We start from the raw sequence: 27,748 nt of genomic DNA, 5'->3' as shown, positions 1-27,748 counted from the left end.
TCTGTAAAATTAAAATACTAATGTCCCCTTTGTAGAGTTGATGCCAAGATTACAGATAGTGCATGTAAGAGCTTAGCACATAGTAAGCACTCAATAAGTGAACACTGCTGTCGTTCATTCAGTCATTCGTTTAACATTTATTGAGGACCTACTGTGAGTTTTGATGTTGTGTCAGAAACTAGAGATACTTCAGAGAGCTCATTCATAGTCTAAAGAGGGAGTCAGACACTTAACCACAGAATTACAGTATATAACAGGTGCTATAGTGGTTTTCTAGAACAAGTGCTGTGAGAACACAGAGAAGGAGAAACTGCTATGCTTGGGAGAGAGAAGTGTGTTTTAAGAAAGTCTTGATGGACATGATGCTTCACCTGATTTGAAGATGGAAACCAGCTGGTAAGGAAGTTACTTGTGAACAGACTACCTTGAAAGTAAAGTGGAGCAGGTAGGGTGTGTGTGTGTGTGGTGTGTGTGTGTGTGTGCGTGTGCATGTGTGGTGTGCGTGTGCGTGTGTGGTGTGCATGTGCGTGTGTGTGATGTGCGTGTGCACGTGCGTGTGTGTGGTGTGTGTGTGTGCGTGTGTGTTGTGCGTGTGTGTGTGGTGTGTGCATGTGTGTGGTGTGTGGTAGGCGTGTGCGTGTGTGTGGTGTGCGCGTGTGTGCGTGTGTGTGGTGTGTGTGTGGTGTGTGCGTGTGTGTGGTGTGTGTGGTGTGCGTGTGCACGTGTCTGTGTGGTGTGTGTGCGTGTGTGTGGTGTGTGTGTGTGGTGTGCGCGTGCACGTGCGTGTGTGTGGTGTCTGCGTGTGTGGGGTGTGTGCGTGTGTGTGGTGTTTGTGTGGTGTGCGTGTGTGTGTGTGCGTGTGCACGTGTGCGTGTGCATGTGTGTGTGTTTAGTACAAGTTGTAGGAGAGGAAGCCATCCTGTAGGGCTATGGTAGATGGCACTTTATTCCCAAGAAACTTAGGAAACTCAATATAGTAACATAATGTGTTCTAAATCATGCAGTTGGTAACGGGCAGGGCCTGAATTTTGAACTGAAATGTTTTCTACAATGTCAGTGCTCTTTCTACCCTTTTATACCTAATTTAAAAAATATGTAGATTATTGCTTTTTTCAGGCTGCTTTTTATTACTTCTTAGAGCTGTAACCTTTTCAGGAGGACAGTCTCTCTAGTTAATGATGCTTATCAATGGGAAATTGTTTTCTGTTATAAAAATGGGGTTTTTAGCCAGGCCTTTCAGCACTGGTTGTTTTGAGTAAAGTAAGATGTTCTGGCCATCTCCAGTAACCCAGAAGGCATCTCTGCCAGGAGGAAATGAAGACCTAGCCTTTGGTTGGGAGGGATGGGGTTGGACTAGCTGGAGGCCGAGGGCAGTCTTTGCTAGCTCCTCCCCTGGATAGTGTCTGCATTGAGCGCTTTAGGGTAGTGAGAATAACCAAAACGCATATAGGCTGTTTAATATTTGTTATTATTCCTGGAGATGGTTAAAGTAAAATAAACACATCAAATAGGCAAATAACTCACTGGCAAGATCTTTTCTTTTTCTTGGAAAAATTATATCCCCCCCAATATTGTTTTGAATGTACAGTCATTATTTTAGTTCTGCTGGAGTCCAAGTTCTGAGACACTGAGCCGTTTGAATTGTAGGTTTCCCCTTTTGAGACACTGGAATCACTCTACCTGTACCTATAAGGCACCACAAAGGGGAGAACTAGTGTCTCCTTGCCAGTCCTAACTGGAAAAATCACATGCCTCACTTTAAGTGATTAGGATCTCATGGCACTATGGCTGTGGTACAGGCCAAATGGTCCTACTTAAGAGGAGAAATTGACTCTAATGACACATGAGTTTTTCACTGCAACTATTGACATTATTCTTAGTTTATTATTTGACTTAATAATCAGCTGCACAGAATCTTACACCCTTCTAACAATATCTTCATCCACATATGCCCCAAGTTTCTTGCCTCAAAAAAGCATTTGAACATAGTGGCTGAGAAGGGTGCATGAGAGGGATGCTTGAAAGAACTATCCCTAGAAAGATTTGGAACAAGTGTGGAAGATGTGACAGCTGATACCAGGTTTTGGGGATGTGGCCATAGGCCTGTTTTAGTTACATATTCATTGGCAAACACTGGTATATTAATGTAGTAGATACTGTATCTCCAAGTAATATATGCTTAGCATGGTGCTGAGTCCTGTGGTTAACTACTGAGCCTAATTCAGTTACAAGGGTAAGAATTTCTGAATTGTAACACAAGAAGCCCACATACTGGATTTTAAGTAAGCCTTAGTTACTGAGTTCTGAAGTGCTCCAAGGACCTGAACCTGATAATGTAATTGTTGGTAGCTTATGTCTATTTCCTCATTGTTCTAAATTGAAGCTACCCTCTTCATGGTTAAATTATTTTTGAAAAATTTTTATAGTGAAATATGTACTAAAAGATTCCGATTCATAGTGACCCTATAGGACAGAGTAGAACTGCCTCATAGGGTTTCCAAGGCTGTAAATCTTTACGGAAGCAGACTGCCACAAAACAAAATGTTCAGCTCATTGAGTTAACACCAGAGTAATCATCTGATTCAAGAAGTGGAATGATCGTATTATTTGCCTTACAGAACAATCTTATCTATCCAGAGAATTGGGAGGAGCAAAAACATTTTATATTGGTGAAAAGTAAGAATAATAATTTGTGAGGAGTCTTATTCCCTTTTAGGTTTGAACAATAACCGAGAAGTACTAGAGTGGCAAAGTTGGTTAACACAGGTCCTAGAGCCCTGGCTTGAGTAAAGATGTCTGATTGTAATTAGCAAGCGAATGGATGTAAATAGTGCTTGACTGAATTTTTTTTTAAACAAGTATTCCCTTTGTTATCTTTTTTACATTAATTACTTTTCTTGGAACCTATTCTGTATAGGCAATAGAAAATTAAACTGCTGTCCAGCTCTAATCTTAGTAATTGCAAATCGTGAATGACTAGAGATGAAATAAAGAGCATTAACTGTATTTGAAAATTAGAAATATAAATGATCTAGGCTAACTGTATGATTCTGAACTTTTTCACTTGAACACCCCTATTGGCAAAAAAGTAAATTTGAACCCCTAGAGATACTGGTGGGCTGACTGAGGTGCCTCCACTGGAAATCTGAAATTTATTTGTGGCCTTCTGCTTTGTCTTCAAAATTGATGCAAATTTTTCCATATTTAATTTAGTATATTAAAAAAGCCAGAAGTCCTTGTGGAAAGTAGGTTTTGCAGGAAGATGTGCCATATTTGAATGTGGTCTCACAGATTCTCTGGTATCCAGCTGTGTATGCCCAGAGGAATGTATTTCCATAGCTTCCTGATACAATAATAGAGTCTTCCTTACCTATCTTTATATTTCATCAGTGACAAAGTAAATAAGAACTTATCTATAATGTCTTATTGTCTGTTTTGATAAAATTATTTATGTACATAGTTAACATTTATTAAGTGCCTCCAGCGGTCTGGGCCCTGTGCAAGTTGCTAAGGATATTAAAATGAAGAGAGCCCAGCCCTGTTTTTTAGGGGGAGGGGGAAGTCATAGTCTGGTGGGGAAGATGAATATAAACAAATTATTGTTGCTGTTAGGTGCCATCAAGTTGATTTTTGACTCATAGTGACCCTATGTGACAGAGTAGAACTTCCCCAGAGGATTCCCAAGACTCTGATCTTTACAGGAGCAGATCTCCGGGTCTTTTCTCCCACAGAGCCACTGGGTGGGTTCAAACCACCAATCTTTTGGTTAGCAGTCAAGCACTTAACCATTGTGCCACCTGGGCCCCTTAAACAAATTATTACAGCAATGTAATTTATGTTTGTTTGTTGTGTGGGAGAGGTGAGGCTTAAATCATACCATTTTGCTAAAGAAAAAAAAGAAGAGATAGAAAATAAAGATTAATGACTTTGTATTCTCATACTGTATGTGCCTGCCATTTTGTCATAGCTGTATGTATTTAATATGTGAAATCTCTTTGCCTGTGAAATGCTCATGGAACCATGGCTTCTAAAAATAACCTGAAGTTTGCTGAATGAATGTACTGTCCTAGAAGTGACATGTTTCTGGGCTTCTGTCATTTCTGATAGAAGTGATACATATAACATGTATCCTTTTAAAATAATACCGTTAAAAAAGTAGTATTTTTTAAATGTTATTAACTTAATCACTTTTATTTTTTAAATAATTTATTTTTAATAAAATAACTTTTATTAAAATTTATCCCCTCAACTGATCTTGCTCTGCTTGTCCAATCCCAGTTAGTGTTTCTAAGTCCAGCCTGATGCCCACCTTCTCCTTTCAGCTTTCCTAGACTGCATCAGTCTATATTGATTTCCTACTCCTCTGAGCTCTCCTAGCATTTACGCTGGGTTCTGCTTGTCTGGCTGCTTAGAGCAGGGGCCCTAAACTCCATTACTTGTCCTTTCATGAGCATGGTTCTTGAGAGATGGATGACAGTGGTAGTTCCTCTTGCAAATGCTTCCTCCTTATTCCTCATCAGAGCAGCTCCCCCACAGCTCCATCCAGTCCCAGGCGTCTGACCTGGTTCCCTGGCAACATGTGATCCTCAGGACTCCCTTCACTCTTCTCTCCTAAGCTCTGGAACTGAGCAGGCCCCAGGCCTGCTATGAAGTCCCTTTTCCCTTGGGACCCACGCTGGCCTCTCATGCCCTTCCCCAGCGTTTCCAAAGCATTTGACACCCTCAGCTCTTACCTTACTGTCTTAGTTACCTACTGCTGCTATAACAGAAATACCGTAAGTGGGTGGCTTTAAAGAACAGAAATTTATTTTCTCACAGTTTAGGAGGCTAGAAGTCCAAATCAGGGTGTTGGCTGTGTCAAATCCTTCCTTGTCAGTCCTCCCATGGCATCTGTCTTGTGTGTGTGCATGCCGTTGTGTCTGCTCTGTAACTTAGAAGTGATTAGATTTAGAACCCACCCTACTTGGATATGATCTAATTAACATAACAAAGAAACCTTATTTTCAAACAGAGTTATATCCACGGGTGTAAGGGTTAGGAATCCAGCACATTTTGGGAAACACAATTCAGTCCATAACAATGACCATGTCAGTCAACAGAGAAGGCAGAGAGCAAGTTGCCCCCTTCAGCTCTCAATTCAGTCCTTCCACTAAAAGTCCATCCTCAAATCATGTAAAATGAGGTAGGCTGAAATGATTTTTGCAGTAGCTGGAATGTGCTATTTCATCCTCTGTATGTCCTTCATGTCACCCTTGAGTGTGAGTTAAGATGTGGGCAATTTGTGATAAGCACGCTTTATTTGGTATCTTTGTATTTGGCAAAATTCTTTCATGTTTTTTGTTTCATTTCAACTTTAGTACAATTCTGAGAGGCTGGCAGCGTTGCTATTATTCTCATTTCTACTTTTTGGAAGAAGAAACTGAGGACTGGGAAATTTCATTGGATTTGCTCAAAGTCAGAAAAATTATAAATGATGAAGTCTTTTAAACCACAATCCTTTCAATTCTCTGCATTGATATTTCACATATTTTAATCTATTACTAATTAGACATGCTCCTCAAGGGTAAGCTCGAGGCATATGTTATATCTAAATTCTCCATAACACCAAACAATTCAATTTAGTATACACTTACTGGAACTAATTTCCACATTTAGGGGGGTTAGTTATGTCTCAGACTCTTTGCTGGCAGTTTTATATACACTTTCACTCATTCTCACCAAACCTCTGTGTGTCAGTCAGGGTTCTACAAAGAAGCAGAACCAATAGGAGATACATACACACACACACATATATAATCAGACCTGGTTTTATATATATATATACATACATACACACATATAATAGTATAAATATGTATTTATATATATAATTGTATATAAATGTAAAACGTATATACATATGATTTATTTCAAGAAATTAGCTCATGTGATTTTGGGGGTTGGTAAATCTGAAATCTGTAGGGCAAGCTGGCAGCCAGGAAACTCAGGCAGGATTTGATGCCACAGTCTTGAGGCAAAATTTTTTTTTCTCTGGCAAACCTCAGTTTTTGCTCTTAAGGTCTTCAACTGATTGGATGAGACCCACCCACACTATCCAAGGTAATCTTCTTTACTTATACTCAGTTGATGGTAGATGTTAACCAAATCTTCACAGCAACACTTAGTGTTTGATTAAATAACTGGGTACTGTAGCCTAGTCAAGTTGACACATAAAACTAACCATCACAGAGTGCTAAGTAGTTTTGTATCAGTACCTTTGGAATGTTAATATGAATTTGAACCACCTGAGGAGCTTGTTAAACTGTTAAACCCGGTTCAGTAGGTCTGGGGTGGGTTCCGAGATTCCGCATTTCTAATATGCTTCCAGGTGATGCTGATGCTGTGGTCATGGACTACACTTGGAGTACCATCCTGTTTATGGGCAGAAATTATGGCTTAAAGAGATTAAGTAATTTTTCAAAGATTGCACAACTGTTACATGTCAAAGCCACATTCAAACACTTGATAGGTTGATCCACAAACTGCTATTCATCCTAGCATGCCACATGACTGTTAAACATCTTGAGGGATTCCAGGGTAATGAAGACATAGACTTTGCTCCCTGGAGAGCTTCCTCCCAATGAGGTAAAACAGGCACATTCAAGGCAGTCTGTGAAATGTACTCTATTGGAGTTTAATGGGAAGATCTCATGTAAGAAATATGATTTAAGTTGGACCTCAAAGGACTGCTAAGACTCTGATTGACAAAGATGGGACAAAAGAATAATCTGGATAGCCGGAATGGAAAGGGAACAAGGACAGAACATACGAGCGTACAGGACATCTTCTGGCCATGCGAGCAGTTGGCTGTAGCTGATGCATGACGAAGAGTATACTGTAGCTTTAAAGAGACTGAAGGTGGAGGATTGAAAGAAGGGGCCTATGATAGCACATTGTAGCTGCCCAGGAAATAAGCATAACTTGATGTAATGTAACTTAGTTATTAGGTTCCATTGCCCAGGCTGCCCTGTCAACATCTCCATAGAATTCTGTGGCCTACTTATAGGTCACTTACACCATACTGACCTTTACCAACTGTTTGTATAGAGTCTGTCTTAATAATGTCTCTTTGCCAGTAGCAATAAAGAATATACTACCCCTTCCCCCACACACCTCTTTCCAAATTTTTTCTAGGCTAAGAAAATGCTGTTTTTCCACAGACCAGTAATAAACATTCTTCTTAAAAGAAGCATTGTTCCTTCAGTAGCAACTTGTAATGGGAAAAGTGGAAAAGAGACCAAATGCGATCCTGGTGTGAATGGAGCCCAGTTTTTCTTCTTGTGAATAGCCAGCATTGCAGTCAGGTTGCCACGGTGATGCTGAGATTTATAACTTCGCGCCAGCAGTCAGAGAATGTTGCCCAATTAGTTAGCCTCAGCTGCTAGGTTACCTTGATAGTGGCTCAAAAAGCAGGTTTTGAGTTCAAAGGCACTCAAACGAGCAGTCAGGGGACTTGCAGTTCTGCTGTCCTCAGTGGGGTACAGTGACTACAAGCCCCAGCATCCTACAGTTGGGCCATGGAGGGTGTGGTAAGCTCTGTGAAAGCAGCCCTCATTTTTAAGTCCTGGTCTTTTTGCAGGAGCAGGGCTGGATGGGAGTCCTTGTGTGGTGCAAACAGTTAAGCACTTGACTGCTAGTTGAAACCCACCCAGAGGTGCCTCAGAAGACAGGCCTGCTTCCAGAAAGTCATAGCCTTGAAAAATTATGGAACAGTTCTATTCTACACACATGGGGTCGCTGTGAATTGAAATTGACTCAATGGCAACTACCAATAACAACAATGGACTGGATAAATAAGGGGTTCCCAATAGTCCTGTCTCATCAGCCAGCTTTGTAAGAATTTTTGTTGTTTCCAGGGCTATGTTCAGATGTTGCAGGTTGGAGACAGTGAGGAGAAGATGAGTTTTGGCATCAGACATTGATCTTTTACAGCTTAATCTCTTAGCCTCAGTTTTCTCTTTTATGAACAATCTACCTCAGAGGATTGGTGCAGAGATTAAATAAAATAACCTTTGCAAAATGCCTTGCACAATGTCGGGGGGCATAGGAGGTACCCAATAAAAAGTCGCTCTTCTCCAATATTGTTTCAGAAATCATAAAGCATTATAGATAGACAGAAGACATACAGTTGCTGTCGAGTTGACTCCAGCTCGTGGTGACCTTATGTACAACAGAATGAAACGTTGCCCAGTCCTATGTTATCCTCATGATTGCTGGCATGTTCGAGTCCATCACTGTGGCTGTTGTGCCAATCCATCTCACCAAGGTCTCCCTTACCCTCCCTGGCCCTCTTCTTCACCAAACATGATATTCTCCTCCAGTGATTGATCCCTCCTGATGTCATGTCCAAAGCAAGCGAGTCAGTCAATATTCTGTTTTAATCCATAGGGATTTCATTGGCTAATTTTTGGAAGTAGATCGCCAGGCCTTTCTTCCTACTCTGTGTTAGTCTGGAAGCTCAACTGAAATCTATCCACCATAAGTCACCCTACTGGTATTTGAAACACTGGTGGGATAGCTTCCAGCATCACAGCAACACTCAAGCCATCACAGTATGACTGACAGACAGGTGGTGGTAAAGCATATGATTATCACTATCTGGTGAACATTTCTGTTCTGTCAGTAGAATAGGCCAGGCTATGCTATGGTAATAAGGACTTCCTTTATCTTAGAGACTTAATTTCAGCTAATGTTTGTTTCTTGGCCATGCCGCTTGTCCAGAGCAGATGAGTAGAGGACTGTGTTCATTAGCTGCTCAAGGACACAGACTAATGGAGACTTCATTGCTACATGTGCTTCCATGGTCACTGCAGTGTCTCACACTGGCAATTGAATATGGCATGTGGAAGTGGGACATCCCCTGCACTCACATTTCTTTGGCCAAAGCAAGTCACATGGCCACACTGAGTTTCATGGGGATGGGGAAGTGCCATCCTATAATGAGCTCAGAGGAGAAGGACTGGAATATATAATGAACATCTGCGATCACTACCAAAGACCAACAGATTGATGGTGAAGAGCACTTTGAAGAAAGACTGCTGTATAAACGTGAATAAACAAACACTTCTGAGCACCGATTGTGTGGCAGTTGTGTTCAGGGATTTTTTTTATTTCACAAGATCTTTAGATGCACGCTGTGAGGACACAGTGATGACCCATTTTAAAGATGGAGAAAGCTGAGCCTTGGAGAGGCTAAGAGACTGTACTGATGGTAGAGAAATCCAGGGAGCTTCTTGGGGAGGGAGCTCATGGTTCCTGGGAGCCCAGACATGGGCCATATAGCTCTCTTTCTCTGCTTCCCCTATTTTTCCCATACTGCTGGGCTTGCTGGCTGATTGGGCACAGTGGTGGCAATGAGAAGATCAAGTGGAAAATGCTTGTGAGCCTGCCTTGATTTCCCCAATCATCTCCCGTCCTTATCCTGAGCCACGTGAAGGGACGGTCTCCTGCTTTGCCAAGTATCTGTAGTAGTTTCCAGAAAGTGCTCCTGTGAACCTTGGAGGACTGGAGAAGACGTGAGGCTGGGCGGTGAGCAGGAGGAGAGAATGAAAATGGTGACTCAAGCTTCCTGAATTATCGCTCCTGAATTCTTTCTTTGGCCTGAAGGTGAAGAAGGCCTGCTTGGGGAGGGGGCTTAAAACAGTTTAAAAGGGTATTACTTAGCTTTGTAACCTCTGGACCTCCCCTTCCTTCTGCAGTCTTGGCCCTCACTCAAGGACCTGTTACGCCAGAGTTTATTGTGATACTCAACCTGAGAGTAGGTCCATTTTTCAGGCTAGTATCTCTAATCAAAAGAAATAACCTAATGGTGAAATAACAGATGCTCTGCCATCTGTATGGGGCAGGTGAACCATCTTAATGGCCCTCAAATCAGACCTAAATCTAGTTGGTCTAGGTTAACAGTGTTATCCAAATGTTCTTTACTCTCTTTTCTCAGGCAGTTAGAGGGATGAAATGTATGATCTGAACCAGAAATGTATGATTAAGACCAGGCCTTAAAGGACTGATGTCTAAATTTGAAGAAGTTCCAAAGTAAACTCAAAGTAAATCTGTTAGAATTCAGCCGCTTCTGACAGAAAACCCAAAATATTAGGAAGATAGAGTTTATTTCTCTCTCGTGGGTAAGCAGTCCAAGGTGGTGTGGTACAGTAGGTCCATGGTCACCAGATACTTAGGGTCATTTTATTGTTCTGCTCTAACATTCTAGCATAAAACTTCCCTTCTCAAGTTCACCTCAAGTTCGTTCTCAAGGTCAAAAATGGCTACAGGGTTCTAGCCATCATATCTGCATTCCAGGCAGCAGGAAGGAGGAAGGGGGAGGACAAACTAGCCCTTCTTCTGGCTAACTTAGCTCCATTTGAGCAGCCCTTCTCAAAGTACCATATGCTAATTTTGCTTACAAATCATTGGCCAGAACTTAGGCACATGTTTACTCTTAGCTTCAAGGGGACTATGGCATGTAGTGTTTTAGCTGGATGCATTGCTTCCCAAATAAAATTGAGATTTTCTTACTAAGGAACAAGGGGAGAAGGTACATTGGGTGGCATTGAGCTGTCCCTGTTACAGTAACTTAAGATGCAAGTTTTGGTTAAGTAGGAATGAGAAGGGAAAGATTGCTGTGTATATTACCATTTTCCAGCCCATGCTCCACGCAACACCAGTGTCTAGAGAAGCTAAAATTTTGCTTTAAAAGTAACAGGCTTGGGAGATTATTTTTTGCCTTCTCTTGGAAATTCTTAAGGGACATTAAAACATGAAAGGCTCTGAGAGGCCCTAAGTAAGGAAAGGGCTAAACCACTCATCTTTTTAACTAGTGTTCCCAAACTTATTTGACAACGGAAATACAACACCCTTGCAAACTGGAAGGGACCCAGAGAAACCTAGCTTCAGCTTCTTGAATCTGCCAAAAAGCCTTTTAGATCCTTGAACAGATGATATAAACCCCATTCCACAGAAGTATCTGCCTTGTAAAACAAACTAGCAAGGGAACAAACTTACTTGTATAGACTTCATGCTGATGAGCACAGCCATAAGGATAAAAGCTTCGAAGAAGGGAAAAAAAAAAAAAAAAAGAACAGATACAAATGAAACCATGTTATAAACAGTCTATTTAAAAGTTGGTGCTAACCAGCCATTGGAACCCTGGTGGTAGAGTGGCTAAGAGCTCAGGCTGCTAACCAAAAGGTCAGCAGTTCAAAGCTAGCAGCTGCTGCTTGGAAACCCTTTCTACTCTGTCGTGTAGGGTCGCTGTGAGTTGGAATTGACAGCAACAGGTTTGATTTTTTTTGGAACCAGCCATTGGTGCCGTTAGCGGTGACACCAAGTGATGGAGCAAGATGGGCTGGTACTGCTGTCTGCCAGATGATCCTGCCCCAGGTGGCTATTGATGGGCTCTTGGCTGTTCCTAGGTGGTTCTGGGCCACCTTACCCCTCTCTGGAAGTGGGAGAGTAATAGGCGATTCAACCAGCCAGTACTTCTCTCTTCACCCTTTAGAGAGGGCCTGGACCCCTAGCCAAAAGTCACTGGCCCTCCCCTCTCCGATGTGCACGACTCTTGCCCTCCCACTCTCCCCAAAACTCATGGTTCCCTGTGCAAAGCGGCAAGGACAAGACTCTTTTATGTGTGTGTGGTGGGGGAGGGGAGTCGCAGGGGCAGGAATCAAGTAAAGGAGGCTCACACCCTAATTAGACGTGGACCAGGATTGGTTCCCTTTACCAGTTATGCCTCTGCCTGTTGACAACTGCATGGTTGCATATAGGTGTGGGAAGAACTACTGAGAATGTTTTCAAGCAGTTCTAGGTGTCATTGGTCCGCTGTAAGCGGGTGATAAGTGAGTACCTTCTGGGGAATGGTGCTGTTACAGTTCTTCTTTCCAAAATAGAACCTTGGATGGTTTCCTAATCTTTCTTCCTTAATTATTTAGGTAATCAGTTCTCTTCTTTAAAGCCCATCTGCCACAATTGCTATCTTTTTTCTTCATCTAAGCATCTCTGCAAAGGCCAGGTGCCAAAATCTTTGCTAGTCTGGTTCCCATCATTCGGACCTTGTGATGCTGGAATGTTTGCATATCTCTGTAAACTGTGTGATACATTTCCCCAAACAGCTGTATAATCTCTCCAACAATCTGTTGGTGGGGATTTCCTAAGTGCATATTGACCTTTAGAGCAAAAATTGCATTATTTGAACTTTAACAGTCTGTGGGAGAGTTGAGGAAAGTTCTGGAAGGTGAAGATAGTTATCCTTGTCCAAAATCTACCTTGCGGCCTAGTATCCTGGAGAATTTTCTCAGCCTGCTGCGATGGTCTGCCTTTCGCTGACTCTGGGTGTGTTCTCAGGCTTGGTGCATCCCATCTGTGCATGTGCGGTCTGTGGGCCTGCCTCAGGCTCTCCAGGGCCGGAAGCTTGAGGGGGTGGCCAGTGAATCCCGAGAGCTGACAAAGGATCAAAATAGCTGTGCACCAACATCAGAACAAAATATTCAAATGAGTCCTTGGGTTATTTCCCTTTTAGTTTTATGTTCTTAATTATAAATGCTTACTTTCCCTGTATAAACCAGTAGACAACAGTCAGTTTATGTAGAATTCTTTGTTTTCCTCTGTAAGGAATTAATTTAGAACTGAGCTAAATATGAGTTGAATATGCAGAGTCTGGTCACTTAATGAAGAATGCTTTTGAAAACTTTCATTTATCTCCTATGTTGACATGTATGTGTGACCTGCCAAATTGACTATCTTACTGAGTCCTTCCTCCCCACTGCCCTGCCACCTTCCCTTCCAGGCCCACTATTCCAAGACAGTGAATTTTTGGTCTTTCAAAGGATTTCCCTGAACAGAGAGGGAGACTAAGGACTTGGGTCTTGACTTAAACCCATCACTAACTAGGTATGACCTTGGAAAAGTTACCTAAACTCCCTTGGCAAAACTTGTGATTCTAAGAGGATATAGAGCCTGCCTGAGCCTCACTTTGCTCTTCTGTAAAATGGTGAGAGAGGTTTTATTGATAACATTTCAGAAATACCTGGTCTAAGTGTCAGAGTTCTTTTTGGTTTGTGGCTATCTGTGGAAAACAGGTGTGGAAAATGGACTTGATTCATTCAGATAGTATTTATTGAGTAGTTAGAGAATGTTTCAATCACTGTTCTAGTTGTTAGGGAAGAAAATCAATAGAAGTTATTCCTTCTTGGAGTTTGCCATAATTCCAGGATAAAGAATTAATAACAAATACTTTTTGAACATTTACAGTATGCCAGACATTGCCCTAGAAGTTTTTATGTATGTTAATTATTTTAATTGTTAAATAACCCTGTAAGCAGGTAGTACCATTATTACTGTTTACAACTGAGAAAACTGAGGTTCAGAGGGATAAAATACCATGATCAAGGTCACAGAGCTAGTAAATGGTGAAGCTGGGAGCCACATCATATTTTTTGGCTCTCAAGTCTGTGGTCCTAACTGCTATGGCATGCTGCCTCTTACCATCAGTTAATTGATTAAAGTAACAAGTATTTATCCTAGCTGATGATAAAGTAGGAAAAAAGAAACTGTGCGGTCAGATAGAAATGTAAGAACCCTCTTGGTCTCCCCCTCTGGGGCTTCAGGCTGTGATGGGGATGCCTGGGCGCCAAGCACCAGGGTGCACTGGACTTCATGTGCCCAGCCTCTTGGCTGGTTGTAGCTGTGTGGCTTCAAGTCTCCACTCTTCTCTGGCTCTGTTGTTAAACTGTGGAGTGTTCACCGTCCTGTGTCCCCACATTAATTTCAGCATTGGCCATTTGTAGAGAAGTGAGTAATGATGAACTTAGCTTCAAAACATCTGGATTGGAATTCCGGCTCCACTTCTGACCAGTGCTATGACCTTGGGCAACTGTTGTAGTACCACCACCAGCAGCAATTGTAGCAGTAGCCTATTGTTTATTAAGCACTGTCATGCATTGTGCTGACTGCTTTATATATGTTATTTGTGGTCCTCAGAACAATCCTCCATGGGAGGTATTTTTATCCTCCCTATACAGGCTGGTCTTGGTGGCTGTCTTCACCATTTAGTGTTTAACCTTGGGCAAGTTACTTAATTCCTTTAAGCCTTATTTTCTTCATCTGAAATTGGGGTTAGTAATATCTACTTTTGGGGGTTATAATGATTAAATACAAACATGTATATAAAGCATTTAGGCCATTGCCTATCCCAATGACAGCGATAATGATTATTATAGTTTAAGGCCTCCCAACAATTAATCTGAGGAGCCAGGATTCAAATCTAATTCTGAGCTTCCCACTTTGAAAGGCTGCTTTGTGAGGACAGGCTGGAGCAGCAGAGTCCTGGTGAAGCTGGTGAGTAGTGGCAGGTGCATAAGAAGCTGTTACATTACCGGCTGCTGCACAGTGGTGGGCAGAACGAAACAGCATGCCAAGCAGAAGGTGGGGAGTCTCCCATATCCCTGTCCCAAGAGCTGGGAAGCTCAACTGGAAGCTACCAGCATTGGGGGCGCTGGTTCCTTGACGTTTGGCTAGGACCAGGTACAAGGAGTAGCTAGTATTGGTAGTGAGGAGCTAGTACTGGTAAGAGTATACCAGTAACCATCTAGCCAGGTGCAGCTGTATTGGGGCAGGTGTTGGTTTTGGAGTTGTCCTGCATGCAGACTGCCCTCCCCATAATGCAATACTTGACCTTGTGGAGCTATGGAGTTGCCCAGCTCATTCACATGCAGGAGCAACCTCACAAAGAAGGCAGGCCAAATGGTATTGACCCATGTTACAGATAGGAAAACCTGCATACAAGTGGTCAAATAACTTGCCTAAGGTTATTTAGCTTGCAAGGAGAGAATCCAGACTTGAACCCTACCTTTTTCGGGCCAGTCCTTGGATCGCTCTGCACAGTTTCATTTGTTCAATTCAGATGTTCAAACGAGAAAATTCAGCTATCAAAGTTTTATCTTTATTTTATTTTTGACTTGAATTATCTATTCCACTTGAGATGTATGGCTTGGACCAGTATGTTAATGAGGATATATTATTGTATTGTTGTTGTTAGGTACTGTTGAGTCGTTTCCAGCTCACAGTGACACTGTGTACAACAGAAGGAAACACTGCCCTGTCCTGTGCCATCCTTACAGTCGTTGTTATGCTTGAGCCCATTGTTGCAGCCACTGTGTCAGTCCATCTCATTGAGGGTCTTCCTTTTTCACTGACCATCTACTTTACCAAGCATGACGTCCTTCTCCAGGGACTGGTCCTTCCTGATAACATGTCCAGAGTATGTGAGACAAAGTCTTGCCATCCTTGCTTCTAATGAACATTCTGGCTACACTTCTTCCTAGACAGATTATATTATTATATACATAATATTAAAAAGAAAAATTGTGTATTTGACTCTGACTCATGGCGACCCCACGTGTCAGAGTAGAACTATACAGGGTTTTCAGTGGCTGAGTTTTGGAGGTAGATAACCAGGCCTTTCTTTTGAGGCCTGTCTGGGTGCCCTCCCCTCTCCAAACTTTCAGTTATTGGTTGGTTATCAATCATACTCATTAAAAGTTTGCACCACCCAGGGTCTGCCATTCATAATCATGGGCTGTATTCTAGATCTCCTAATATATACCCTCAGGGCACCGTGTAGTTTTCCTGAATGCTGCTTATTATTATTGTAAATAAGTGATTGTGTGTGTAGTTATTTGCTCTTATCTATTTTCCTCATTAGACTGTAAGCACCCTGAGGCGGGGGCTAGTGTATCAGTGCATCTACCTAGAACAGTCATTAACACACAGTAGGTACATATGGAGGGTGCAGAGTAGAACTCCGATTGCATAAACTCTATTGTGTAAAGCAAGACCTTTGAGTCCTTAGCACCCCCCCACCCCAATATACTAGAAAGGGGGAAGACGAGTACAGTACTAAAACTGAGGTCCCTTGCCTGGTTGAGTGCAGCCTGGATGAGAATCCACGAGGTGTTGAATCAGTACACTATCTCCTAGATCTGTAGTTACTTTGGAAAAATGATGGTGTTGAAAAGCCTGAAGACTCAAGATGAATATGGAGAGTTCTTCTACTGTTCCTGTTTTCTTTGTTCTGTTTTGCTTCTGTAAGCATATGCTTGTCACTTAGGGCTGGAATGGAACATAACAGCTGCTAAATATGACTCCAAGAGAAATAATGTTTTGGTCTTTTGAAGGCCCATAAGTTTAGAGTAGGCACATTGTGGCAGATTTCAGAAGGGAATCTGGGGGTGGACAGTCATTCTGGGAGCTGGATCAGTCACCCATATTCTGTTGCAGTCTAGTTCACCCTGCTAATGGACTGTGACCAAGAGGAAAAGATTCTGTCACACATGGCTATGTCTTTAAGAGCAGTTTGGGGGAAGTGGGGTCTAGAGTCTGTTAGGCCATTGCCCACGATCCCTCTCAATTTTTCTCTTCATTTCATTTTTTTAAAAACTGGGGAGGGGGGAAAGAATATGTATCATCTTTTATGATGCTGAGGAAGTAGTCATCCTAGTTAGATACTTAGGTCTGCCCTTCTCAATCTTCAGGGTTGAGTCTGGAGTGTTATTTAGTGTTCTAATAAATCCAGTATCATTCAAGGGACCTGGAAGAATTAAAGTATAACTCAGTGACTAGGAATATTAATCCCCAGATCCTAAATCTGTCCACCTTGCTGCTAAGTCAGACTGGGGTCTGCTAGTGCCACCTAAGTTTCATCAGCTGATAGAAGGGAAATTTATTCTGGAATCCCAGGAGCTGAAAAAGTTAGTGTGCCTTCCCAATTGTCTCACCAGTTTTTAAAGAGACCTCTGTTTGTCCATAAGTATCTGACCCTGTTTACTAAATGTGTGCTGATACTATTGGTTGAAAAGCAAAAGGTTTTCCTTTTACTGGATTTATGGAAAATATACAAAATACAGACTGAATTTTTTGTGGCATGTTTCTTATGTATTAAATAAACTCTTTTTCAAAGAGAAAAAAGGAATGGAAGGAAATTAATATTTATTAAGGTTGTATTATGTATCATGCTCTGAACTATTCTAGACACTTTTACAGTCTTCACAATAATCCTATGAGGTAGATAATATTGTCCCCACTTTAAAGATGAAGAAACTGGGGCTATCGGGGTTATGAAACTTGCCCAGGGTTGGAGAGCCAGCAAGCGATAAATCAAGGGCTGGGAATTCCAATTCCATGAAGTTGATGGTGTAGTGGATAAGAGCTTAGGGTTTGGAGTCCAACAGGCCTGGCACACATCCTGGCTTTGCCACTTACCAGTGATGTGACCCTGACCAAGTGCATATTCTCTCTGCCTCAGTTTCTTCATCTGTAAAGCAAAGATAGTAATAGCACCCACTTGATAGAGTGGTGATAATTCAATGAGATTTTCATGTAAAATGCTGAAAATAGTGCCTGGCACATAAGTACTTATGAAATATTAGCTGTTATTGTGTTGTTTTCTTTTTTAAATTATAATGACTAACCAAATTTACCTTCCTCAGTATTTGCTGAAAAGTTACATTTTTTTTCAGGAAGCAGCTTGTCTTTTGATATGTAGTTATATTTCATTACGAAATAATGTAAACTACTGTACCTTAGAATTAAATTCTCTTCTCAGCCTCCCAGCAAAGGTTAAGATCTGAATAAAGGCATGTGTAGCCAACAGGGATTCTTGACTTTGGTAAATGTCAATGATTTGCTCTTTTATCCTTGGTGTATGTAACCTTCTCCATGCTGCCCATCCTGGCTTTATGAGCTGCTAAGCAAACACAAGAGGGGGAATTAAGCTGATTCTTGTCACTTAGCTCTCCTGTCTTTGTAACATGATTATTAGGTATAGCATCCTCTCCTTGTTGCATTGCACGTTGGCTCATCCTGACAGCCTGTCTTCTCAGTACACACGAGGCATGGCTTACACCAGCAGGCTTTACGGATTTATTTTAGAGCGGGAAATACTAGTGGGGCTTATGCGTGTGACAGCTTTGTGCATTTGGGAGTAGGGTGGGAGGGGCAAGGTGGCAGTGGCTGGGACAGCTTATCTAGATTGATAACAAAATGACAGAAGTTTGCCAGACCTTTGTCTGTACATTCTCATCCCATTTTTGCGACTTCCTTTAAGCACATTGTGGAGAATTGGGAGTGGGACATCAGCCTTAATCAGTAAATTGTTGTGTTCAGCAGTTGTGTGTTGGACACCGTGTTAAGTGCTGGTAAATACTAAGATAAATATGTTGCAGACCCTGCTGTCAGGGAATTTGTAATTCATCAAGAGAGAGACTTGTAAGCGGGGTTAGCACCATATAATAGCAGTTATCACAGAGCTGTGCACGAAGCGCTGTGAGAGCAGAAAGGTGGTGGCACTAATTTGAAGAAGGTTTCATAGAGGAGGTGGTGCTTAAGCTGGGCTTTCAAAGATGTGTTTACCTGGTAGAGAATGGCAGAAGGAATAATCTTGGCAGGGTGGCATTATAAACCAAGGCCCAGAGGACATGACTGAGTGTACTGTGTTAGGGAAATGGCGGGGCGCTTGAGGGAGTTGGCTATAGCACAGAATAATGGAACACGAGGCTCTGAATGAAGGCTGGCTTAAGAATAATACGACCTTGACTTTGTACCACATCGTGTAGGGTTTTAAAGGATGCGGTGTCATAAGTAGAAATTTCTATTTTAGAAATATTAGTATGGAGAAGAGCTAGATAGGAGGAAAGAATTGATTGAAAGCAAGTAATCCCAGGAAGAGATGGCAAGGGCCTGTTGTGTGAATGGAGTGGAGTAGATGGATATGGTGGGCATTTGGAGATAAAATTATTAACATGTAGTGAGCAACATGAGGGAGTCCAGGGTTGGAACCTTAGGGGAGCCTACGTTTAAGGTGTGGGCAGAAGAAATAGAATATGTGAGAGAAACTAAGGGGTGTGTGTGGAAGACAGAGAAAGAGATGTACAGGTAGTTCCCGACTTATGACGGGGTTCTGTTTCGATGACTCTGTCATAAGTCAGTTCTGAAGTAAGTTAAATACCTCATTTTTTTTTTTTTTTAAGTTTCATTATTATTGCCTTTTATTACCAGTATCTGTACAAATTCTATCTTTGTCTTTAGGGGTTGGGAAAATTACATATAAACTTACAGATATATTTTAATACATACTTACATAAAAAAATACACAAATCATAAAAATTTACTCGGATGATGAAGAAGAGTTGGATGACGCTGGCATTTTGTCAGTTGCGGTAGTAACTCCACTCATGGAAGGTTCTAGCTTATGTGGATTATCTTTGGGAATGGGGATAGCATTTCTAGTTAGAAAATTAGTGAGAGTTGTCTGTATGGTCCTTTTCTTTTTTTCTTCATATACTTTGCAGTAACATCTCATTGCTTCCCAAATCTGCCTGTTGACTTTAGCAAAGTGATCAATCTTCGGGTTCATGTTTTCAAGCAACTGAAGCCCCTGATTTAGTTTAGAAAACTAAACCAATATAGCAGTGTTTTGAACAGTAAATCATAAAATTGAATATCTGCGAGTGAACACCTGAGAACGATAATATCAGCAAATTACGTGCTGCAACACTGTGTGTAGTATATATTACTAATGATAATATGTACCAAAAAAAACAAAAAAAAAAGATGACGGTTCTAAGTGTGGTTCATCATAACTCAAATATGTCGTAAATCGGGGACTACCTGTACCTTCAACAAGAGTGGTGATGTTCAACAGTGTCAGATGTTTCAAAGGAGACAGATAGGAGAGGACTGAGAAGAGACCACTGCAAACAAGAAATTGAGGTCGCTGGTGATCCTTGGGAGAAGTTACTTTAGAGGTCCTGCTAGACCAGAGAAAATAGCCGAATGCATACCATGTTCAAGCTGTATCATTATTCCCAAAGAACATAACTAGCAATTATACATTTTGTTTATAGAGTATTCAGAAATATCCAGCTCTCCAGGTACAGTTGATCCTCATTATTTGTGCATTCTATATTTGTGAATTCACTTCTTGCTAAAATTCATTTGTAATCCCCCAGTCAATACTCACGGCACTTTTTGCGGTCATTTGTGGACTTGTGCAGAGTGGCAAAAAATTTCAGTCACCCGACACACAGGTTTTCAGCTGAGGTCAAACAAGACAACACTCTGCCTTCTTGTTTCAGTTTTTAAACTATAAACAAGTATCCTTTTTGCAGCCTATTTAGTGCATATTTTTCTCATGTTTGTGCTTTTTGTTGGTGATTTTGCTGTTTAAAATGGTCGAAAGCATAGTGCTGAATCGTTGTCTAGTATTCCTAAGTGCAAGAGCGCTGTGATGTGCCTTATAGAAAAATTCGTGGGTTAGATAAACTTCGTTCAGGTGTGAGTTATGGTGCTGTTGGCTGTGAGTTCAATGTTAATGATTATCGACAGTATATATTATGTAAGGTATCTTTAAAAAGAAACACACATAAAACAAGATTATCTATTGAGCTGTTGACAAAAATATTGTCACCAAAGTCTGTATTTATCTTAGGAGCAGTGGTTCAATATTCACTAATTTGGTCTTTGTAGCCACTTTATAGACCGTAATTATCGTGAATAACAATAATTGACTGTACTTGGATCACATTGGGGGTAAGGAATAAGGGAGCTTAGGGTCAGTGCTGAGGTGTCCCTGATCAGTACCTCTGTCTCTTTCTAGGGTCTCAGATAGCCCCCACCCTGCAAATATTATGTCCCTAACCACGCTACTTCTGTCCTGTTACTGTCAGTGTAGAATGCAGATGCTTATAGCCTTCCCTTCCAATTCCAAACTGGTACTCATTTCTAACCATGGTGCTTATAGCCGATGCTGTGCTATGTCACCCAGACCCCCTCTCCAGGACTGAAGCACTCAGGCATCTACCTGCTGGAGGGTAGACAGCTAGTGGCGGCGCTCACCTGAATCCCTCTCTGGGAATTATCCTCAGCTGAGGAGTGTCACTTCACTCGTGATCATAACCCCTAGGGTGGAAAACAAGGACAACCTACCTCCCTGCCTCCCATAGACTATAGTCAATGGGGTGAGGTATAAAGGGCCCCAGCCCGACAGCTTTAAAGGCTCATGCTAGTTCCCGAGCTCCCCGGGAGGGGAGGTGAAGTTTTTGTTTCCATTGTATTGCAGGTCAACTCTTTCCTCTGCTCAGTCCTTCTGCCTTCACTCCCCCACAGGTGTGGATTCCAGTGAACTCCCTGTTTGCAACTCTCAGAGATTCTCAGAGTCTGCTCCCTGGAGAACTAACCTCAGTCGATGATTGTTTCTGGTTTGGTTGTCTACCCAAGCCTGGCCACCAGTCAAACTCTTTAGTTCCTTTGACCTTTGCTTCTTCTGCCCTGAGTGCTTTGGGTGTATCCGCAGAAAGAGCCTGTCTTTCCCAGCAGCTGGAACAAAAGTCCTAGAGTTGCTCCTCCATATGCCCACTAATAGGCTTTTCAGGGAGGGCACAGAGCCTCAAAAATCAGCTGCGCAGCTCCTGCTGAAACCTACTGGCCCTGAGAAGAGGCCTAGGAGGTGAGGTGACCCTGGTGTAGAAGCTGATCTCTGTTCTGCACCCTGGTTCTGCTCCTGCCCTCCTTTCATGCCCCTGTGATAACTGCCAGGCTCCTTAAGGCCACTAGTAGTAACTGCCCTGCCTCTCCTCTCTTTCCTATTTTCTTTAGTCAAGAATGTTGAAAACACAATTGAGATATTTCAAGCAAATGTAGAATCTCTTTCCAAATTTGTTGCAGAAACACCACTGAGCAAACAAACTACTGGGAAGCACAGCTTAGAAACAAACAGCAGCTGCCACCATTTATGGGTTTTTTTGCTTTTTTTTTCCCTTCTCCTTTTTCTCATTTCCTTCTAATTCCGTTTGTAATAAAACCTGCTGCTCTAATGGCCTAGTAGTTTAACAAGCAAAATTCTTCTTTCTTATCCTGACGGCTCCCAGGTGGCCTTGACAGCGCCTCTTAAATATGGGATTTTGGCCAACTGAGGGTTCTTGTCTTCTAAACAGCCTCTTCCTGTCTCAGGGTTCTACCTGGAACACCTGGGCCACCTCCCTGGCCAGGTGGGGCATAGCTGGAACTTCTGGACTTCTTGATTTGTCAGAACACATGCCTGGAGTGTGGTGGTTCTTGCCCCTCTGGCTTTGTAAGCATCGGCACTGCTAGCTCTAATTTTCTCAATGACTAAATGCTTAATCTGCTTCGCCCCCCCCCCCCCCGCCCCAGTTTTATTTGGTGGTTTTTTTTCTCCCCCTATGTGAAATCTTCGAAGGCAAATAGCAAAGGGCTTTTCTTGGTCTTAATTTACTAAAGATTATGACTCTAAAAATTCTCTTTTGTCACCTCTGAACTCAACTGCCTCCTTCCCCAAATAGCAGAGGGGCTGCTTCCCTGATTTTGAACGTTCCTAGGGGTGTGGAAGTGCTCAGCTTCAAAATGATTACTAATAGATTGCCGAGTGTGGTAACCATTTGTACCACCCAGGGACCTCATAATCAGTGCCTTTTAAGTTTGAGGTTGTTGCAGTCTTCTTTTTATTTTCCCCTCAGAATTTTTATTATTTTATTGTAGTGAAAATATACATAACAAAACATACACCATTTCAACAATGTCTACATGTACAACTCAGTGACATTGATTACATGCTTCAAGTTTTTCAATCATTCTTGGTATCCTTTTCCAAATAATTCTACCACCATTAACATACACTCAATGCCTCTAAGCAAAAAATCCCCCCCTTTCCCTTCCCTCTCACTCTTGGTAACCACTAATACTCTTTGGTTTCGGTGTATTTCTTATTTCATCTGAGTGAGATCATATAAGATTTGTCCTTTTGTGACTGACCTATTTCACTTAGCATGACGTTTTCAAGGTTCACCCATGTAGTGGTATGCATCAGGACTTCATTTCTTTTTATGACTAAGTAGTATTCCTTTGCGTGTATGTACCACATTTTTTTTATCCATTCATGGGTTGATGGACATTTTGGTCGTTTCCACCTTTTATCTGTTGTGAAAAGCGCTGCAGTGAACAAGGTACACAGGTTTCTGTTAGTGTTCCTGACTTTACTTCTGGGTATTTACTTAGGATTGGGATTGCTGGGTCATGTTGAAACTGGACCAATGGGTCTCTGCCCAGCGTGCAAGGAGCCAATCTCTCAGACACTGGTTTTGAGAGGAAGAGTTTATTTCGCAGGCTAGCAAGTAGGAACTCAGAAGAGTTCCTCGATTTGAGGAAGCATTTACATTTTATAGGTTTGGGGAATTATACATATTTATATAGGGGTGGAGGAAGGCAGGTGGGCAGGATCAGGAAGTTCTACATATTCATAGTTTCTATTGATTATTTATTATGAGGCGGAGCTAAGACTTGGCATGGAAGCGGCCAACGGACTCTTCACCTTTGAAATGGGCCGGGCTACTGTGGATGACATATGTCCGATGATTTTGGTTCTTTGACATGAGTCTTTTCGTTCCTTGGCATGAGTTCGCTTGTGTTATTGAGCATGCGTGGTGGCCTGGTGTCATCTGTCGATCATCTTTGCCTATTCTACGCATGTCGGACCACTCTGAGCTGGTTTGATCTAGATCCGTCCGGGGCTGTCCAGAGAGTCTGCAAAACAACTTAGAGGAAGTGAGTGACGTGGTGGGGAGGTGACTGGGAATGGCCTGATAACTGGTGGAGTACTAATTAATTAGGTGTCCTCCTCCTCTAGGGTCCCGAATGATATGGTAAGTCTATGTTCAACTTTTGCAGGAACCGCCATGCTGTTTTCCACAGTGGCTGCACCATTTTATATTCCCACTAACAATGGATGAGGTTTTTTTTTTTATTAGTTTTTATTTTTAATTGAGTTCATGCCTTTTAAAATGTTAAAAAAAAATAAGGAGATCTTACATTAAACAAAATGTTCAATTTTTCTTCACAAATCTTTAGATCTGGCAATATTGTGCTCATATGTTGACACAGCAGTAATTGGCTGCACCTAAATAAAGTTAAGTGTTCCCCTTCTGTCCCCTCTAAAGGAGGCATGCCTTCTTCAGTTAGTTGTATTCCCTCCAGGCCCCTTCACTCAGTTATCTTACTTGCCTGGCCTCTGTGGGCATTTGAGTTTGTGACTCTTGATTTAGGCCTTTAAAAAACAATTTCTGTCCAGTTAAGAATCCGTACGGACAAAAGCCAGTTTCTGCCTGAATTGAATTTTGTAGGCTTTGATTTTTCTTTTTGACTTTTTGGGATATTAATCAGTAAAAATAATGGTAATTATTGGATGTTTATTAAACACCCTAACATTTAGCTGAGTCTGAGGGTTAGCAGATACCTGTTTGGGGGTAAGAACTTAAATATTTCTCCAATTTAGTTTGCATTCTAACTGTTGCAGTTACCTTGTTGAACTGAAGGTCATCCATCATGCAAAAGCATATTTTGCAGAGGCGGCATGGAGTGGGGCGGGGGGTGGATCTAAAGAAAAACATTCTGTGGGCTAGTTATGTTGATTCCATTTTTTGTTGGAAACTGTTGACTAGCTTAGGTAAGATTACCCCAGAATATAGCAGTACTCGTTTCTTAAGCTTTCTTGTGTTCAACGCAGTGAGCAGCTTGGAAAATTCAAAGAGAAACATCCGAAAAATTAGAACCCTCTCAGTATGATGAATTTTTCATTTTATCTTTGATGTACTGGCAATGTGTTTCTATTTGTCATGAGAAATGTGTCAATTCCTTTTGTTTCAGTCGAAGTCACATCTTTTATCTGATTTAAACATATCTCATGGAAATAGAAAAAACAAATTTCATTACTACCGCTGAATTACAATTTAAATTCTCATAGTATTTAATATTAATACATGATCCTCCAAAGCTAAAATTGTTATTTATTTGTATATTTTAAATAGTACTTGCTTTTGATTAAAACGATGCCTGGAACATTGTCTTGAATTTTTCTTGTTTGTTTCAGGACCCTGCAGGGATCTTTGAGTTGGTGGAACTTGTTGGAAATGGAACTTACGGGCAGGTTTATAAGGTAAGTTCATTGCATTTTTACATGGTTTATGTGTGGTTTTGGTTCATGAATGCTGAATAGTAATGCCGTCTATACCTGTTCCTAAATGCTTCATAACAGATTTTAAACCAAGTAATATACCTGTTAGTTGACTCTCCATCTTTTTAAATATCTCAGTAGTCACATTGCCTAAACTGGATTCTGTGATTTGGGGTATTTCCCTTCATTATATATTATACCGTTTATATATGACACATGAATTCTGATGTTGCATATTTGAAGCCCTTTGAGTGTTTCATTTCCTTTAATCACTGCCAGAACTGGTTTTCAAAGGAGCAACGGATGCCGTTTAGTTTAGAAATTTAAGCTATTAAATTGGCAGCTGGGAAAGGAGATTTGTTATTGGCCCAGGGCAGGAGTTAAGTGAGTTTTGTGAACAGCGTTAGGAGAAAACTGGCTACCTCACAAAGCAAAAGCCTGATAGCAGCAATGAGTTTTACAAGTTAGGAAATAATTAAAAGTTAAACTTAAGAGTTAGGACTTGGCTGAGGAATAAGAAGTCTTATCCCTCCATTTTGCCCGTTTACTAATTTTTGCTTACAAATTCACCCAAAAAATGTTTTCAGAAAGTATTTTCTCCTAGTTAAGTAATCTAAAAAATGGTGGTTTAAAAATATGGTTGATTTCTCCTTCTGATTGTCAAGAGGAAATGGAAATGAGTTGTTTTGGGACTAAAACTTTGGGGTTCTGGTGAACGAGCTGTTGAAATGTCTTCAAAACAAACCATTTCCTCAGGATTATTTTGAGGGAAGTAACCATTATTTTCCTGAGTGGTAGTGATATATGGGATGGCATTTCCATTACAGATGATCTCCTGTTATTGCTCTATTTTTAAAAATTCCACATCTGAGCCCTAAACTTTTCTTAGTTGATTAAAATTATTGTAGAAGTCATCCAGATTATAATGTTTACAATTCTTCCGAATGTCAAAAGTATATTTGTATGTATTCTTGAGAATCTGGTTTTTAAAGCCCTATTGTAAATGGGTACACATTTAATTAAACCTTTATTTAAGGTACTGGGAGGTATCCTTTGGTGTCCCCTCCAGGGGAACATTTTTTCCCTCACAAGAAAAGATTATTTTCTAAAATGTCAACCCCTGAAATTAGACAGACTGTAGCTTTCCTAAGCTGCTCACTTGACGTTGATCCTGTCTGACACAGAAAGAAAGTTCTCATCAAATGCTTTTAAATACTTTCAATGAAGATAATTAGGTTGGAAGAGTGTGTTACTGTACTTTGAGAAATTGGATTGAACTTGTGAAGTAACGTGGGCTAATGAATTAAACTCTGATTTAGATAGAAAATTACTTCTGATTTGCTGTCAATATGGAGTAACAACTCTGTAGCACGGTGATCTTTTTATGGTACCATTTCTTAGAGCTGTTCCATTGTACAATGCTTCCCGCGTGTAGAATATGAATTTGGGAGACAGTTCACAGCTTTATCCACTCTGTATACACGTGTGAGAGAAGATAACAAGGGGATTCAAATACGGATGCGAATTTTTATAAAATCCAGAATTGTCCCTATTTTCTTGTCACCTGACAGTAAGGAAAAGGAAACAAATGGCAAGAGGTCTCAGGTCTTCTGAGAGAGGAAGGGCACTTAATGATTACTTTGTTGACATTATTATTCTAAATGGTGACATTCTGTTTATTGCTTGGTACAAAACTGGGCCCTCCCATGCTGAGAGGAGACTCTGCATAGAATGGAGAATTCACTGGGCTTTGGGACCAGAGATCTGGTCTCTTTTACCAGCTCCATGTATTGTTTGTGGCTGTTGCAGCTTTTCTCTGTATTAGTCAAATGAGATTTTAGGTGGAAATGGTATGGGGACTTGTGATGATTTATCTAAAGAACTGGAACTGTCTTCCTAGTTCAGGGTTTGATTTTTGGACAAGCAGATGAGGTTAGTTGGCACTGCTCATGAACAGAAGCTCCGGGTTTTTGAGGCCACCAATCTAGCTCTGCTGTCACTGAGTCCTGACAGATTAAGATTTAATTAAATAGCAAAATCTGAACTCAAAGATATATGAACTCAAAGAAAATTTGCTTAAGAAATGATTATTCACACTACAGATTATATTTCACTTTTGTGGAGTAGGTATATTTCTAAAATCTGTGGACATAAATAGAAATTTTATAGCTCTAGGGAAAGATTCCTATATAAAAAGTTCTGTGATAAATAAGTTTAATTATTAAATCATTAATTCTGATTTTTTGTAAATCCATGGTGTTCCTGGTTTTTATAAACAATTGTATGGACATAGTCCAGTTGTATGGACATAGTCTATTTTTTGGAAGGATTCATCATAATTTTCTTCTTTATAAGCTATCCTAATAGAGTCATAATTTTATTTATAAGTAGTTTTTAAGAAACATACTTAATAAAATAAATAAAAAGTGTATGTATATATTAAGAAGATATTTCCTGAAGCATATCTGCATATGAACCAGATATATGTGGATGTGAAAATATAAATATTTGATATAAAGAACCTTAATACTGTCTAATTTATCAAAGTTGCTTATAATCTCAAACCCAAGTCTGTCCTATGGTTAGCTGTTCTTGGAAGGCTAGTCTGGTTTATCTTTAGCATTTTGGCCCCACGTGAACAGAGTGGCAATTTGATACCTGTTTTTTACTTTATTGAACAACTAGATAGATAATAAAGAA

The 27,748-nt window shown here is 40.9% G+C and overlaps 1 protein-coding gene across 9 annotated transcripts in view; it reads left to right on the top strand.

Moving 5' to 3' along the window:
• The window catches only part of TNIK (TRAF2 and NCK interacting kinase), a 469,288-nt gene that overhangs the window by 79,406 nt on the left and 362,134 nt on the right, over nt 1–27,748 (top strand). For all 9 annotated transcript variants that reach the window (XM_023737917.1, XM_023737914.1, XM_023737916.1 and 6 more), the window contains one exon: nt 24,965–25,030. In XM_023737917.1, coding sequence (XP_023593685.1) covers nt 24,965–25,030 — 66 coding nt within the window. Of the gene's footprint in view, nt 1–24,964; nt 25,031–27,748 lie in introns of those variants that run through there.

The sequence above is a fragment of the Trichechus manatus genome, unplaced genomic scaffold (assembly GCF_000243295.1).
Source record: "Trichechus manatus latirostris isolate Lorelei unplaced genomic scaffold, TriManLat1.0 scaffold00110, whole genome shotgun sequence".
Taxonomy (NCBI): domain Eukaryota; kingdom Metazoa; phylum Chordata; class Mammalia; order Sirenia; family Trichechidae; genus Trichechus; species Trichechus manatus.
This window is presented reverse-complemented; position numbering and strand designations above follow the sequence as displayed.